The following is a 17,566-nucleotide window of genomic DNA, read 5'->3' as shown; positions in this document are numbered from 1 at the left end:
TTCGTTTCGTTCAAAACGCAACAATGTGAAGGGAGAAGTGTTCCAATCTCAGGAAATCTACTTGTTAGAAGTCTGGCAACTCTTCTTATTACTTATTGAGATACAGTGAAAGGTGTCAGATTGGTGAAAAGTTTTTTGAAAAAAAAATGCGGCGATTTCGTTTTGGACAATAAAATTAGCTCGATTTTGAAAGAATACTCTACCCTATAAGTTGGTGATGCAAATTTGCAAAAACTACTATTTTTAATCCGGAAATTTGGTTTATGAGTGGTAAAAATTGCAAAGAAAAAATTAAAATGAATAAGTGAACGTCTGTAATCTGTGGTCTCATTTTTCAACTTATCCACAGAATCCAAGGGTTATTTACTGTTAATCAGATAAAAACTAGTAACCCACCTTGATTTCTTTTTGAATTTCTGATCCAGCTCGATATGTCCTTATATTTGCAGTGAGAGAACTGTGTTTCTATTAATATAACGTTCATTAATAGCCCCTAACTCTGGGCCTTATAAGGAGTTAAGGCCGTGATTCTGATTGTAATATTCAGTGTGCGGACCAGATGTGTGGGCGTAGGAACTTTACGATCGCATAGGAATGAGCGTTTGAAAACGCATTAATCAGATTATAAGTGCTACATCATCGAAGCGTTTTTATATTGCCGAAAAGCTGGGCACAGATGTGCGTAAATGAACGCGCTTGTATGTTCATCTTTGTGCACCATCACAAAAGACTCGAGCGTTTGTATGTTAACGTGTTTGTGACGTGTGCTAGCGTGTATGTAACTTTGCGTGTATGAATTCGATTTGTGTTAGAGTTCCCAGTCATGTCGCCCTGAAACTTGTTGTCAAAGTGTACATGAGCGATTTTTGCTGGTCCTACTGAAAGCATGGCCGTGGACGTTTTATCCAGCGGATGCTAGCGTGTGTATAACTTTACGTGTTAGATTTCGTTTATATAACCGTATAGTTGCTTGCATATTCGCGTGGACTTTTAAATGTTCGCACAGACCGTCATTCTGAGAACATGAGCTCCCCGTTCTCACTGGAGTTTCCAGCTATGGCGTTCTGTGAGATTAGAGTTCCTAGATTAGGGATTACTATGTGACAAAATCCAGGTAGATGCATAAATGAGTAGAGGGAATAAATTTGGAACCAAGAAACAACGGTTCGACACAGTGCGTGGCGCTGTAGGAGCAAAGGGTTACATCTAACAATTCTTCGCAGCCAGACCGCGCAAATGTCAGACAATTTCTGACGTTGAACTTAGACCGATTCGTGCTACGATTCTATCGATTAAAATCCTCTCAAATTTATATCATAGCGGCCACAAATGATGAGATGGACATTTGCGTCAATGCCGATTATGAAATGAAAACCATTTCTGAGAAAGTATAGTACAGTGGTTTTGAAATCATCAGAATAATATAGACGTATTTTCTGTACATGTAATCCGATCATATGATCGAGGGCGGCGCAAATATCGCGAGTTTTGAGCTCAAATAAAGACGTTCGTGCACTATTCGCAAGTATGCATGCACGAATCATTTCACGTGGCGTTTGGTTGAAAGCAACGTTTTGGAAATGCGGTTCTTGAACCAAGGCTAGAGAAACTTTTTCTTTCTACTAAAGGCGAAGAGGGCTATAACATTCAATTTGATTTTGTTTCTATTTTACGTATAGGTGAAAACTAGCGAAACATTTTTTGAAGGTTTATTTGACACGGCTCAATGCGTTAGCATAACTGAACCGTGGATCTTTTAAGTTTTTACAATAAGGGAAATTCTAAGAATATCTGTCTGAATCGTTAGTAGACGTAGTTTGCTGCTGCGTGTTGAGATCCTTTTCCTTGGCGGTGAAGGATTAGTTGCCGCTTGGGTGTCATTTAGTCTGTATTCTCTCGCGTCTTCGTCCATGTCCATGTCATCCTCGGTACTGCTTTCTTGCTGTTCACGGTCAGAGGTTCTTATTCTTCTTTTGCAATCGTGACGGTACTGGTCTAGTCACTCGCATCCTCACAACACGAAAGCCGTTGGGAATACTGGTGAATAAATTTCTCCAAGTGTCATTCGTAATAGTTGCCACTTCTCCGTATTGCGACATACCTCGATTGATGTAATATTATTTAGAGCACGGTGCCAAATCATGGATACGAACTTCCACCATGTCATTTTCCATATACACGGAAATCTTTATTCAGGTGTTATTCAATTCGACCTGGTATTGCATGTTTCTCTTTGCAATGAAATTTTCTACCTGTGGAAAACTTCTAAACGTAATCGAAACACAGTTTTTGACGTGGTGTAGCTGAATGCACATAACTTCCACGAGATGAAGCTCCATTTTAACTTACCTAGTTGCTTCACCTCTTGAACTGTGGGTCTAACACGAGTTTTCTTAAAGTCGATCGGAATTGTGTTATCCCGTAGTACGGGCAGTTTTGTTTCCTTTGGCAGAGTCATTTCACTGCGCAGCCAAGGGCAACGATACAATACTGTTTGTGCACTGGATAAAGAACAAAGCGCTGGCTTGCTTCACTGGAGTTTATAGCATAGCGATTTTTTGCTTCTGCTTTGTGCGAGGTCAGAAAATGGACTGAGCGTAACATATGATTGGAGGGTTAGCGTCAACCATCAAAATACACTTTGCGAAGGAACATCGGAATAAACATTAGTTGCTGAGGATATATCACAGCAGTAGACAACAAAATTAATTTGTCATTCCGTCCGGTTTTCTCATCGAGTGAATTTTGACAGTTGATTTTTAACGGGTGTTCCATAAAAATGAGAATGATTTCAATACCTTTCTGTAATTAAAGTAAAGAGCGTTTTTTTTCTCTCCAAGAGAATTGCTCTCTAGACTCCCTAGAAATGGGTGGCATGTTTTTTTTTCGCTCGGGTGCTGTCAGTTCAATCAAAGATGGCATCGAAACAGCAAGCACTCCTCGAGCGTGTTGTACGGTTTTATGAAACGCATGTTCATTGTGGAAAAAAGTTTACGGTAGACCACTTTCGAGACGAAAACGTGCCCGTGAGTACGGTTTATCGGATCCTGGCAGCCCTGAGCGTGGAATGGAAGGCCGGTAGCGGCCGTCCGGTGAAGATAATGACGAAGAAGAAGAAGAAGGATGCGTTGAAAAAGCTGTTCGACGACAAGGACGGAAATAGTTTGCGTGAAACCGGCCGAAAATATTACTGCTCCCATACATTGATTCACCGAACCCTCAAGATGGAGGAAGAAGACTAGGTCCCCTAAGTACACGGACGAGCAGATAGCGTTCGTGAAATCACAGTGCCGGTGGATGACGAAGAACTACCGCGGGACGTCGTTCGTGCTGGATGACGAAAGTTATTTTCTGCTCTCGAAGATCCACATTCCAGAAAAAGACAGCTACTATTTCAGCGACAATTCGACCACACCCCCGTAGTAAAATATAAGTAAGCATTATTTTGAAAAAAAAGTTATGCTGTAAATCGCCGTATCGGATAGAGGGATTCAAAGCCGTGATTCAAGCCGAGCGGTTTGGCCATCAATCAACAAGTGTACCAGGAGGAGTGTCTTGAGAAAATTCTTCTGCCGCTCTTAAAGGACCATCATGCGGATGGGAAGTACGTCTTCTGACCAGACAAGACGTCTTCCCATTATGCCAAGAAGACGCTGGAGGATCTCGGGCAGAAAGTGTGTGTCGAAAGAAAGGGACCCGACCAACTTAACAGTGAAGATTTTTTCGGTTCCCTCAGTGTTCTAGTGTACAAAAATAATTGGCGGGCCAAGGCTACGAAGCAGATGACCACCAGGATCCGGAATTGTATCCGAAAGATGGACGAATATCCAGTTTTTAATAAAAAAAATGAATTCGTTGATTTTTTTTTGTTTTTTAACTACATGACTGAAAAAATTCTCATTTTTTATTGAACGCTCGTTAGACCCAATAAAGGGTGTCACGATCCAAAATTGGTCAACTTCAATTTAAAAAATCTACAAACCCCTCATTATAAAGATGCTATCGTATCTACTCTTTGATTTGACGGTAAGCAAAACAAATCGGCCAGAGTTCGATCACAGAAGCTCTACGGGAAGATGCTGACGAAGTTTGATTGCGTGATACAAGATGACGAAACCTACATCAATGTAGACTTAAAACAGCTTCCTGAACAGGAATATTAAACATTGATTGGAAGAGGAAACGTGGCAGATTTTCAAACACATTAACCTGTCAAAGTTCCTAAAAAACTATCTCGTATGGCAAGCCATCTGTTCCTGTTACTTGACAAACGATATTTACAACGCAACCAGGACCATAAACCTGGACCGATAGCGGAACCTCAAGAAGACATGACAGTTGTCAGCGTTTGACATTTCAAAACACTGTACAGATATATTCAAAAAAAAACTAACAAAACTGACTATCCGAAAATAAGTTGCAAAACAGAGTCATGAACTTAAATTAAAGTTTAGTCTCTTTCCTAATATTCAATTGAAATTAATTAGTGTTATTTTTTTCCACCAATCACTTTTCCGTGGAGAAATTTAGCTAATCAAAGGTCCAAGCATTTCACTCTCCAACCAATCCCCTCTTCAGCTAATTTTGCAGCGACATCGCCTATTAGCACAACAGTTTGTGTTTTGAGCTAGGCACGTTTCCCGGCTCGTGACAGGCAACCACCAACCTCTGGACTGCAGGCATATTTTCCGCCACATGAATACACTTCAGCACCCCTAGAAGCAGCTTATTACGTGCTGATCAATGTATTTATCTTGGAAACGAAATGCCTCCAGTCACGCGTGATATGCAACTCATCTCCGAGACACCAGAAATTCAATATCGCTTTCATTTCCTGCGGTTTGTTGACACACGTTCGATCCTCGCTGGTGTGCTCCTCCGCCAGTGACGGTGAGTGGTCCAACTATCTCGATTTCGGCGCGGTCGCTTTGATTAACGATTTCGGAAAACATCCCTAACCCTTTTGCCGGGATGATGACCGTATGTTTGGAATGGTTAGAGAGCACCAATGCGTACTCAAACTACCTACGTCACTCATACGAGGCAATAGTTTTCCAGTAAGCGGGGAAGTTTTGTGGCTTCGAAACTGGTTTGTGGGAAGAGAATCATGTTTCAGGCGAAAATTGAACACAGATCCTACTGCATTGTTGGAAGCTTGTAATTTACTTGCCATTTTCCATTGGATATGCGCGCGCCCAGAATAAAACATTGCTGATGGAAAAGTCTCAAATTTCAGCATCAGAGCTGATGCGCAAATTTTGACCGAATATCACGTACCCATCGGAGAAAAATTACAGCCCACTAACGCTTTGCTAACATAACAGGTAAAATAATAAACATAATCAACATTAATGACGTTCAATAAGCGCAACAATTAATTCCCTACTATTATCCTGTGAGGCAACACAATACGAATGTGATAATAAATCACGTGCAAGCCGAAACCCGCACACCTTTTCCAAAACATCACACGTAGCAAGCTATGTATCGTGTTTGTTGCGGCTAAGTACAACGGCATGTAGTCCTTGCATTAATGGAAACAAATTAGCTTGCGTGACTAAGTGTCGGTCGAACAACGCCTCACTGCCGAATTCCATGCTCATTTCAGTTGGCCACACAAAAAAACGACACATACCATGCTGGTGGTGTGTTATTCGGTTCTAATCGGCTTTGGTAGTGCATAACTTTAGTACGGCACAGAACACAACCGATTCGAACTAGTTACCTATTACCATTCTCCCGGCCTGCTGATAAGGGAAAACTGTTTTTACCCCACCCCCTACCCAAAATGAAAACAGTCAACATAAATTGATATAGTCGGAGCGGGAACCAGCGGAAGGTGCCGTAGTTAACAAATCGTCCGAGAATTAACGAGCCCCATAATTCAGGTGATAAAATGCTTGCGTGAAAGTACCCCACGTTTTCTCATTTATGGTCTTCTTTCTTTCGCTAATCGTACCTACCCCGGGAAAACCGGCGACACTTTTCGTACGTTTTACCTTCTTTTTTTTTCAACATATAGCCCGAAAAACGGAAACGTATTAAATATACATGGTTCAGATAGGTACTTACCGACCAGCGCCAGGATGACGGTCAGCAGTGGCGCCGCTGGGAAACGAACTGGAATGTTGAATTCCAACATCTGAAGCAAGTCCACTGTTGAATGAAAGAAGAAAGAGAAGAACTTTTTGAATGTCACTGTGGGTGGGTGGTGCTGTGCTTATGAAAATGATATAGATTCAAAGGAAAATCAGTATGAATATTGTCGAGATCATTATGTTTCTATTATGCAAGATAATTAGGTAGATAAACCCACACGCTCACGCAGGCAGAGGGCGGTTCAAAATATCACGTATCGAGATGTTTTGCTTTGTGTAGAGAAGAAAACCTCGCGACATAGCTGCTTGTTTTGCAACAACGACGTTGCCAAAGGGGGTTGAGCCACCACAAGTCAAAAGAAGAATGAACTAAGCATATATCTCAATTTTGTTTAAAATTTAAAGTGTACCAACTTAATGTCGCCATGAACTTAATCTGAATGAATAAATATAAAAAATACGTAAAAAGTCTCGCGTTATAGGAACAATAAATTGTATCTAACGAAATGCAGACTAAATACGCATGGTTGTGAGTGAGTGGAAGACTATCTATTCATTGTTCTGCACTATGTATGCTTAATGAATTGAAGCATCAGTAGAAATATGAGAAAAGTATTCAACAGAACATACGATAATAAATTAAAGAAAAAGTTTTAGATTAGAGGTTAGAGCACGAAAAACTAGGCATATTTCAGCAATTTTTCTTGACGCAATGATGACATAAATCGAAATCCTGTAAAAAGAGATTTATAATACTGATTGTGATGTACAAAAAAATAATGTTTTTATGTAATTTCATTCACACGATGGCGGCTGTGCAGAATTTTTCCCACCGATGAGTTAATTTGGAAAGGGTCTACGGACGGAAATCTATCTCCCATAATTTTTTGACCTGGGACAAAAAACGGGATTTTTCTTTTTTTTTACGAGTTTTCTTATTTAAAAATTCTTGGAACCTTCTTTGTTTTAGTTTTATATTTATAGTTTCCAAATTGTAAAATTCTCGGGTTCGGGTTCATTAACGTGAAAGTATTTACTACTGCTTACTAGAGTAGAATAGGGCCAAATAGGTATTGGGGGTACAATAGGTATAGGGCATTATCTTTGCTGTTATTGCAGAGGTCGCTCATGTTGTGTGAATTACATACACGGTAGAGAACATCGTTAGCGACTGTTATTTCGGCTGTTACCGTGGATCGGCTGCAGTAGTTACGGCGTCGTTTAATTCGTTGTTCTGCAAAAACCCATTGTCTTCCGTCCTTAGTACAGTGCATTTTGTTGGATTTCGAACTAAGAATTGGTCGATCTAAGTGTCAGGAACAACTATTAATTTATTTGCTCTGCTTCCTATCAGAATGATACAGAGGTTTGATGCGAAGATATAGGTAGGTTTATTGCAACTGAACTGGACTGGCTATGATACACTAGTTTTATCGTATGTACAGACAGCAAGAAAACGTAATAAAAAAGCCTATTCTAATCTCTCTTTCACACTGTCAGATGGATAGGTGATAAGGAGAGCTACTGATTGTGCGGCTGATCGAGCGAGATCAGATGTGTTTGGCATTGTACTAATTGGGGATGTTCAATTAATTTATGTAATTCATTTCACTTAACATAGCCGGCCACCGTTGAAAAGTTCGCTTTTCAACCTATTTCTAACTCTACATGAACTTATTGAAAGGAATAGCTAACTAGTTCTATTTTGTTACATATTTTTAATTCACGCCACATTCGGCTTATTTGGGTTTGGTAGGATGCAATACGAATACGTCGCACGTGCTTTTTCGGATTGTTGGCATGCTGATATCAACCGTCGGTCAATCTGCTGACTGCTGTTGTTCATCACGGCGTTCGATTGAAGGGTACGTCGCATACTCGCTTTGAGGTTTGGGTCTGGATCTTTTCGATGATTAGCTGAGTTTCTGCCTTCTGGTGATGGGCTTCTGACGTCGTGGACGAATTTTTGTATGGTTGTACCTCGAAGCGAAGAATTGATGTAGTATCCAATGGTAGAAAAGTGTAAACCGGAACAACTCACCTGACAGAAAAATTGCTGCGCCTGACGAAATCCATTGAACGATGTAATCTGCAGGGAGTGTTCGCTCGAACAGTTGATGGGTGGATACACATCAAGCCCAGTGGGTGGTAGCATCATCGAAATTCCAGATAGAGTTGCTCACAATGCCAGTGATCGAAGGAATTTATGGTTGAGTATAAACAAAAGCGTTAGTTTAAGATACTAAATTTTAACATGTAGATGCGGTGCCGGAATGGCAATACTTATGATACATAGAGTTAGGTATTGGAGAGAACATCATCACCCCCAGTAGTTGCTGGGCGTTCAATAGGTAGCATGCAAATATTAGATATTGCGCGCCGGAATTCGCCATCCTTGGTCTTCACCGTGACCACTCGTACGTTTCCATCATCGCTACGGTAGATTTGAGTGATGCGACCGTAACGCCATTTGAGGGGTGGAAGGTTGTCCTCCTTCACAAGCACCATCGTTCCGATGGTAATGTTGTCGCGCTGAAACGTCCATTTTGTACGTGGGAGCAGGCCAGAGAGGTAGTCGGTGCTCCAACGCTTCCAGATGCGTCGTACAAACTCCTGGTTTTGCTGGTAGCGATCCAGACGGTTTGTTGGAATTGCTTCATACGATGGTTCCGCCGTGGCCACAAGGGGACGATGAACAAGGAAATGACCCGGCGTAAGAATTTCCAAATCTTCGGGTTCCGATGACAGTTGGGTTAGCGGCCTCGAGTTTAGACAGCTTTCGATCTGTGTGATGAGCGTCTCAAGGTCATCTTTGAGTAGGACGGATGTACCAATCGAAGCCTTCATGTGTTTCTTGAACGACTTTACGGCAGCTTCCCAGAGTCCCCCGAAGTTTGGGGATCGCGGAGGGATAAATTTGAACTGGATGCCTTCTTCGCTACAATGGGAGCTGATAGTGTGCTGATGTTGTTGAGAGTTGAACTGCTTACAGAGATCTCCTAGCACGCGAGATGCTCCAACGAAATTCTTTGCATTATCGCATTCGATTACTGCTGGTTTGCCACGGCGTGCGACAAACCGCTTCAAGGCTGATATGAATGCGTTGGTAGAAAGGTCAGCCACCAAATCTATATGTACAGCCTTTGTTACGAGACACACAAAGATAACAACGTAGCTTTTTATTGGTGGTGATTTTCGGTTGTTGTGGCGATAGAAGAAGGGCCCACAAAGGTCAACTCCGGTATTCAAAAACGGATAGGTTGGAGTCACACGTTCAGCAGGCAAATCTCCCATCAGTTGTTCTAGGATAGTAGGTTTGCAGCGAAAGCATTTCACACATCGATGTACAGCTTTCCGGGCCGCGTTGCGTGCTCGTAAGGGCCAGAACCTTTCTCGCATTGCTGCAATTAGCAATTGCGGGCCAGCATGAAATAGTTTCTCGTGGTAATGGACCACGACCAACTCTGTAAACGGATGGTTCGACGAAAGAATCATGGGATGTTTTCGGTCTTCAGCAACGGGTGCGTGTCTGAGCCGGCCACCAACCCGTAAGATGTTGTCTCGGAGGATCGGTGCTAGCATCTTCAGCCTGGAGCTAGGTTTCAGTTGTCCAGTAGCGGTTATGGCTTTTATATCTTCTGCGAAAGTTTCCTGCTGAGCTATTCGAACTAGTACCTTTATCGCTTCATTGATTTCGCTCGTTTTCAGAAAACCAGACCTCCGATTTGTGCGATTTTGCGGGATGCAGTTGTGGTAAAACCGAAGCAAATTTGCCACGAGACGAATAAGAGTGTTAAATGACGAGCGTAGACTAAAAATGAAGCTGGGTTCCTTTACTTGGACCGCCAGAGACAACGATTTTTCTTCTAAATATTCTGACGGAAAGTTTTCGTTGATTGTACGAACGAAAGGTGGTCTGAAGCGTTCGGTCTGGCTGAGCCACGGAGGGCCTTCCCACCAAACAGTAGTTTCTTTTAGTTGACTTGGCAACATGCCACGAGAGATGACGTCTGCGGGGTTTTCAATGCCGGGGACGTGGGCCCAGATTCCGTTATTTGTAATATGTTGGATCTCAGAGACCCGGTTAGCAACGAAGGTTTTCCACCGGGACGGGTTTGCTGATAACCAATGCAGCACGATCATCGAATCGGTCCAGAAAAAACTCTTCACTTCCATTTTTAAGCTCTCCTTAACTTTCTGGTAGAGGTGGCTGAGTAGCAGTGCAGATGAGAGCTCTAAGCGAGGTAAGCAAATCTTTTTCTGCTTCTTACTATCACCAAGAGGTGCTATCTTTGACTTCGATGTGAAAAGTCGAACGGAGATATCGCCAGTAGCGGACACGGTACGTAAGTAGATGCAAGCACCGTAAGCCTTTTCTGAGGCATCGCAAAACCCATGGATTTCGATGACTGTCGGAAACGGCACAGAAACAACCCATCGGGGAACAGTGAGGTCTTCTAATGCCGCTAGTTCCGTCCTGAACTGCAGCCAGCGTCGTTGGAGTTCATCTTCTAGAGGTTCGTCCCACGATTTTTGGTTCCTCCACAATTCCTGCATGAAGACCTTGGCTAGAACGATTACGGGTCCAACGAGTCCTAAAGGATCGTAGAGCCGAGCAGCATCGGACAGGGCGATTCGTTTCGTGATAATGGTCCCTTCATTCCACGTTGGGACTTGAAATCCGAACATGTCGGAAGCAGGCTCCCACTTGAGCCCTAAGGTTTTTACAGTAGGAGATGTATCCAAGTCGAGTACGGTGCGTTCATCATGACGATCGGCTGGAATGTGTGCCAAGATTTCTTGGCTATTGGACGACCATTTTCGTAGACTAAACCCAGCAGATTGAAGCAATTGTAGGAGTTCCGTGCATAAAATCTTTCCTTCTTCGATTGTGTCGGTGCCACTGATCAGGTCGTCCATATAGAAATCATTTGCAATTACTTGTGCAGCAGTAGGATGCGATGATTGGCCTAGTTTAGAAAGCTGTTGCAGACATTTCGTCGCCAGGTATGGTGCAGCTGAGGTGCCGTAGGTCACTGTCATCAACTCGTAGATCTGTATTGGTTCGGACGGTTCGTTTCTCCATAGAATTCGCTGGAGTGGCTGATCGGACGAATGGACTAACACTTGCCGGTACATTTTTTCCACGTCCGAAATAATGGCATACCGGGGCATCCGAAAACGCAATATTATTGAGACAAGATCTTCCTGCACCACCGGACCCACCATCAATGCATCGTTCAGTGAAATGCCAGTGTCGGTCGTACACGATGCATCAAATACAACACGTAGCTTGGTGGTGAGACTATCAGGACGCACGACGCAATGATGTGGGAGATAGTAGGACGGGGACGTGAGGATTTGTGACTCGGTTACTTCTTGCATATGTTTTAGGTTGCGGTACTCGTCGATGAATGCCGCATACGCTGACCGAAGTAGTGGATTGGCTTGTAGACGACGTTCCAGGGAAAGAAAACGGCGTTTGGCAATTTCATATGAGTTTCCTAGTAGTGGCATAACGGATGGCTTCTTTGGGAGAACTACAACGAACCGACCGGTAGCGTCTCTGCTCGTTGTTGCAGCGAAGTGTGCCTCACAGACTGTTTCTTCGACGGACATGATGCTCGAAGACTGGCAAGATTCTAGCTCCCAAAACTTTGCTAGTTGGTCGTCCAACGGTTCTGTACTACATACATTGACGAGGCTTGGAGTTGATTGATAAGATTGCTGGATTCCTACTCTTCCGGACACTACCCAACCCAGGGTAGTTTGCTGCAACACCGGCTTTCCTGGGCCTAACCGGATTAATCCTTCGAGGAAAAGATCGTAGTAAATCTCCATTCCTATGATCATATCAACATATGCCGGTTCATGGAATTTAGGATCAGCAAGAACAATGTCAGTAGGCCAAACCCACTCAGAGGTATCAACGGCGTTGTTGGGAAGTTCGCGAGTGATTTCCTCCAGAATTTGGTACTTAAGATCTGCACTGAACTCAGTATAGTGTGACTGAATACGAGCTACGATTGAGTGTGTAGATAGGATAGTGGCCTTGCCAATACCCCCAATAACGTGATGGTCCTTGACCTTTCGAACAGTTAAACGCTGCACGAAGCGTTCAGAAACAACGTTGAGCTGCGATGCGGGATCAAGTAGAACTCTAGCCCATAAGAAGTATCCAGTGGGATCGAAAACTTTCACTAACGCTGTCTGCAGTAGGACAGTCGATGGAATCTGACAAACATTGGCAACCAAGGAGGTGGAGCAATGACTGAGCGATGACGATGTTGATGGGACTTGAACGTCGGTAGGAACAGTTGGCGAGGAAGTCTGATTCGAAACATTAGTCGTGTTTCGATTGTTCTGAGTTTGGGACTGAGTTTGATCAGAGACGAGCGAACTAGAAGCCGATTTGGATGCTTGGCTTAGATTGGGACTACGATTGTTAGTTTGTTGGTGTAACATAGTGTGGTGTTTTTGTCCACAAACACGACACGCACTGGATGAACAGTTCTTGATTTGGTGATCTGGTGAGAGGCAATTAATACATAGTGCCTTTCTCTTCACTAACTCGTACCTTTGCTGGATTGGCGAATTTCTAAAAGCTTCACATTTGAATGGCGAATGAGCCGACTGCTTACAGAATGGACAGGGCCTTGGTGCTGAACTGGTAACGGAATGTATGCTACTGAACCTTGACTTCTGTGGCCGGATGGGCTCCGACCGTGAAGGATCGGTGGTACGAGATTTTCCTGGCGCGATCGATTGCAAAACTGTGCTATGACGTCGTAGAAACTCGATTAGATTATTGTACTCGGGTGCCTCCGTGGACTGGTTGTAATTTTCCCACTGCTTCAACGTGGACGAGTCGAGACGCGAACAAACCATGTGAGCCAGTAGGATGCTCCAACCCTCAATGTCTATCCCCATCTTCTCGATCATCCTCAGATTACGTTCGAAATCGTCTATCAGCTTAACGACGGAATCGTAGCATTCTCGTCTGACTGGTTCTACAGAGAAAAGCGAATCGAGATATGTTTTGACCACCAGCTTTTTATTGTCGAAACGGCGTTTCAGCAAGTCCCAGGCCACGGAATAATTTGCTGAAGTAATTTCAATTGATTCGACAACTCGTTTCGCTTCCTTCGAAAGTGATGCGACCAGGTAAGAAAACTTATCGATATCCGACAGCTGTGGATTGGAATCGATCAAGCTTTTAAAAGTGTCCCGAAACGTGAGCCACTCTGTAAGGGATCCATCAAACGAAGGTAGTTTGACTTCAGGGAGTTTGATTCTTGAACTAAACTGGTCAGGATTACGAGTGTTCGTAGGAGCAAGTACTATTGGATTCTCTAATGGAGGATTGGCAGTGCGTTCGGCAGCAAGAAGAAAACTTTTCACCCTCACATAATTCATCTCAAACTCATCGCGTGCTTTACGGCTGGCATCTGCCTTGATCCCAGTTTCGAGCATACTTGCACCTTCTTCGGCACCAGCTAACGAAGTATCATCAAGGTCTTGCCCATCTTCCTCTAAAAGATCCATCTGCAAACGATTGCTTTGGAATTTTTCAAACGTCTTTTCTAACCTTTCTCGCCACACCGCAAGTTGATCCTTGTCCCGCATCATGTTATAATTTTGAACAAATTCTAATAAATTTCGCATAGTATCTAAGCAAAAGCGCTCCTGCTTGCATAGCGATCTCAATGTAGGCGCCATGCTGCTATTTGGTCACTACACGAACCGGAATTCAAAATTGAGATTTTACTCGCCAGAAAAGAGCGAAAATTTGACCGAGTATGATAGCAAGGAATAATGCCAGCAATAACTTATATCCTTCACCACGTGTTAGTTACTATCCTCAATCATCCAATCGCATGCTCAAGTCTCAAAACTCATCGAACCGCAAATCTCAAAATTACTGCTAATCCGTCTATCAATTGGGTTAGTGCTTCAACTCGCTTTCTACTTACAATTGATCAGAGCGCGTGGGTACGCTGTCTACCTCGCGGGCACTCCTATTGTCCCACTGTCCTTTGTACACGACTTCTTTGTCCAGTCGACCCAAGCCAAGCCAACTCGTCACCACGCGGTCGATGCAACTCAAGCCACGCCGATGCACACTCACTTGTGCCTTGCAATAACGCGCACTTTTATTTTTCCGAACTAAGCGGGTAGCACTTTTTAATTTCTTTGAACTGTTTGCTGTAGGATTTTAGATCACTGAATTGTCCACTTCCTTGCCATTAAGACGGTACCGCACAGCCGCCTATTGTCTTCGGTAGTTCGCTTTCGACACGTGTGAAACTGAATTTATTCGACCCGCGATATCGTTTCGAACGATTTGAAACTTGTACGTAATTTCGCACTTTGGCGAACTGATTTCAACTTTATCACTAGACCGCCAATAGACCTTCGCATCCGGTTCGAAGGACCACTTTGTGTTGGATTTCGAACTAAGAATTGGTCGATCTAAGTGTCAGGAACAACTATTAATTTATTTGCTCTGCTTCCTATCAGAATGATACAGAGGTTTGATGCGAAGATATAGGTAGGTTTATTGCAACTGAACTGGACTGGCTATGATACACTAGTTTTATCGTATGTACAGACAGCAAGAAAACGTAATAAAAAAGCCTATTCTAATCTCTCTTTCACACTGTCAGATGGATAGGTGATAAGGAGAGCTACTGATTGTGCGGCTGATCGAGCGAGATCAGATGTGTTTGGCATTGTACTAATTGGGGATGTTCAATTAATTTATGTAATTCATTTCACTTAACACATTTAAATAATGCAAACAAATGTCAAGTGAGTTTTTTCTTACGTAAAAATTAACGCTGAACACGAGTATTAAGTTGGTTTTTCGATATCTTTTGCTTTGAAAAAAATACGGGCATCAACATGAAATATACGGTTGGGGGCACTATAGGTCAGCCATTTTGGGGCACTATACTACCCATGATCGCATAGTTGTCCCGTTTTCTATGGGATTTCCTATCTTTATGGGACTGATATGCGATCATGGGCAGTATAGGTCAAGCAATTAATTTCAATTAAAGACATTCAGCCATTTCCCAAAACTCCACTGCGCAAACCATCGTATTGAGGCCGAAAGCTACGTAGTGCTGCACTTCTCACTGATTCAGTGATGCTGAAGTTTTTACGAGCTGAGTAAGCAGCTACAGCTAAAAAACAACAGCTGCAGCTAGAAAAAAAAATTTGCACTAAAAAAGAAAAAGGAAAGGCAGTTAAACGGCAGAAACAGATGGAAAAAGAACCGAAATAGATCAAAAAAGAGAAGAAAAAAGAACCCAAAAAACTGCTATGAAGCGCAAACATGGTCGTCCCGCAGCTAAGCAACCACGTGAGCCGGAATGCACAGCTTCTATTCCACACTCTGACGACGACGAGGACACCGAAGAAAACATTACCAAGTACGAAATTAGACGCAACTGCTGAAAAATATACATTTTTTTTTAACATTTCCCAACATGGTTTCATGATTTTTCACATTATTTGCCACTTCCTCAATTTCTTACCTGTATTACGCCAATAAATACCATTTATTATTTGTGTTATTAATTTTCAAAATATGTGCAATATTTATACTCTTCAAATAAAAGTAGAACTGCTGATTTTCTAGGCTTGTACATAGTTTTGTTTAACCTCGAATAAAGTGACCTATCGTACACCCAGATTTTAAAAACGTCGAAAAAAGTACCGTCGCCTTAATAGATGTAGCTTGAAAAAGATTTGGCCAAACATAAAATCATCACTGCCAAAACGTTGTCAGATGTATAACCTTTTCAACGAGTGCTTTTTGAAATAGTGCAAAAATACCATCGCACGAGCTCCCCAAAGAAAATTAGCCTACTTGACCCCAATCTACTCTACTATTACTTATATTTAAAATGGTTCTAGTAATAAAGGGCGAACACAAAATTACTGCGACACATTCAACAGGGCATAATTTTTTTACCATTGGGTAAAAATCAACCAAATTTTGCACACTTTCTCATTGATGTGTATTGTTTACATGCTGTCAAACTCGAAGTCGTGTTTTTCGATTCAACGAAAATGGAGGTGAACCAACGCGAGTCGAGAGAACAAATTCTTTCCAAACACCTGGAATTTCCTGCCCTGTCACACCGGCAGTTGGGACAAATGTTGAACATTCACCATTCAACTGTCTCCAGAGTGTTGAAGCGGTTCCAGGAGCGGTTGACGTTGGACCACGGCAACAGAAGCTGGAAGAAAACCGGGACCGGAGAACAAAAAGACGGAGGGAAAGGTGAAGCGGATGATTAAAGCAAATCCCAACGTCTCAAGCCGTGATTTGGCTAAAAAGATCGGCATGTCGCAGAGCTACGTCCAGAATGCAAAGAAGAGATCTGGACTACATACATACAATGTACAGAACTTCCCAAACCGCGATGAGCGGCAACAATCGACGGCTAAAACTCGGGCACGGAAGCTCTACGAGAAGATGCTGACAAAATATGGCTGCTGTGTGATGGACGACGAAACGTATATAAAAGCCGATTTTAAGCAAATTCCGGGGTTGGAGTTTTTCACCGGCAAGAGCAAGTTCTATGTGGACGACAAATTTAAGAAGAAGAAAATGTCGAAGTTCGCCTCCAAATATCTCATTTGGCAGGCCATCTGCTCTTGCGGACTGAGGAGTGAGCCTTTCGTGACAAAGGGCACAGTAAATGGCGAGATCTACAAATCTGAGTGCCTCGATAAGCGCCTTTTGCCGTTCTTGCAGCAGCACAACGAAGCTCCGCTATTTTGGCCAGATTTGGCATCATGCCACTATTCTAAAAGTGTCCTGGAGTGGTATGAGGCCAATTCTGTCCATTTTGTACCAAAAGACATGAATCCGCCAAACTGTCCGGAGCTGCGCCCGGTGGAGCAGTACTGGGCAATGATGATGCGGGAACTTCGGAAGAGCAAGAAGACAGTTAAAGACGAGAAGGACATGTTAAGAAAATGGAAAAAAAACTGAGAAACTGGTACCGGATGACACTGTAAAGACTTTGATGGAGGGCATCAAGCGAAAATGCGTTTAATTTTACACTCAAGGCTCCATCGATTAACTTTTCTTTTGATTTTTGAAGTAAATATATGTATAAGACTACCCTAAAATTTTGGTTTGATTTTAAACGTTATAAGAAAATTGGCATTTTCGGTGTCGCAATAATTTCGTGTTCGCCCTTTATGAAAATAAATACTAATGGATGAGTATAAAAAATTAAAATCAATAAAAGATATTACATACACAAAACGTCTCACAACTTGTCATACAACTTGAACGCCTGAAGCAACCGACTGATCCCGCGTGATGTCTCTGTATGTAGATTGGATTTATCGTCCAACTGATCCCTGAGTTGGTGCCAGTTACTGATACCTTTCAAAATTTCAGAAAGGCAGGAGTGAAAGCTTTCGATCGTTTATATATTTCG

The 17,566-nt window shown here is 42.7% G+C and overlaps 1 protein-coding gene across 1 annotated transcript in view; it reads right to left on the bottom strand.

Annotated features, from left to right (window-relative positions):
• LOC131693616 (membralin) overlaps positions 1 to 17,566 on the bottom strand; it is a 288,379-nt gene that overhangs the window by 236,578 nt on the left and 34,235 nt on the right. The window contains exon 8 of the mRNA XM_058981562.1: positions 6,073 to 6,156. Within this exon, the coding sequence (XP_058837545.1) occupies positions 6,073 to 6,156 (84 nt within the window). The remainder of the gene's footprint in view (positions 1 to 6,072; positions 6,157 to 17,566) is intronic.

Source organism: Topomyia yanbarensis, chromosome 3 (genome assembly GCF_030247195.1).
Source record: "Topomyia yanbarensis strain Yona2022 chromosome 3, ASM3024719v1, whole genome shotgun sequence".
Classification (NCBI taxonomy): Eukaryota; Metazoa; Arthropoda; class Insecta; order Diptera; family Culicidae; genus Topomyia; species Topomyia yanbarensis.
The sequence above is the reverse complement of the archived record's forward strand: the minus strand, read 5'-3'. Positions and strand labels throughout refer to the sequence as shown.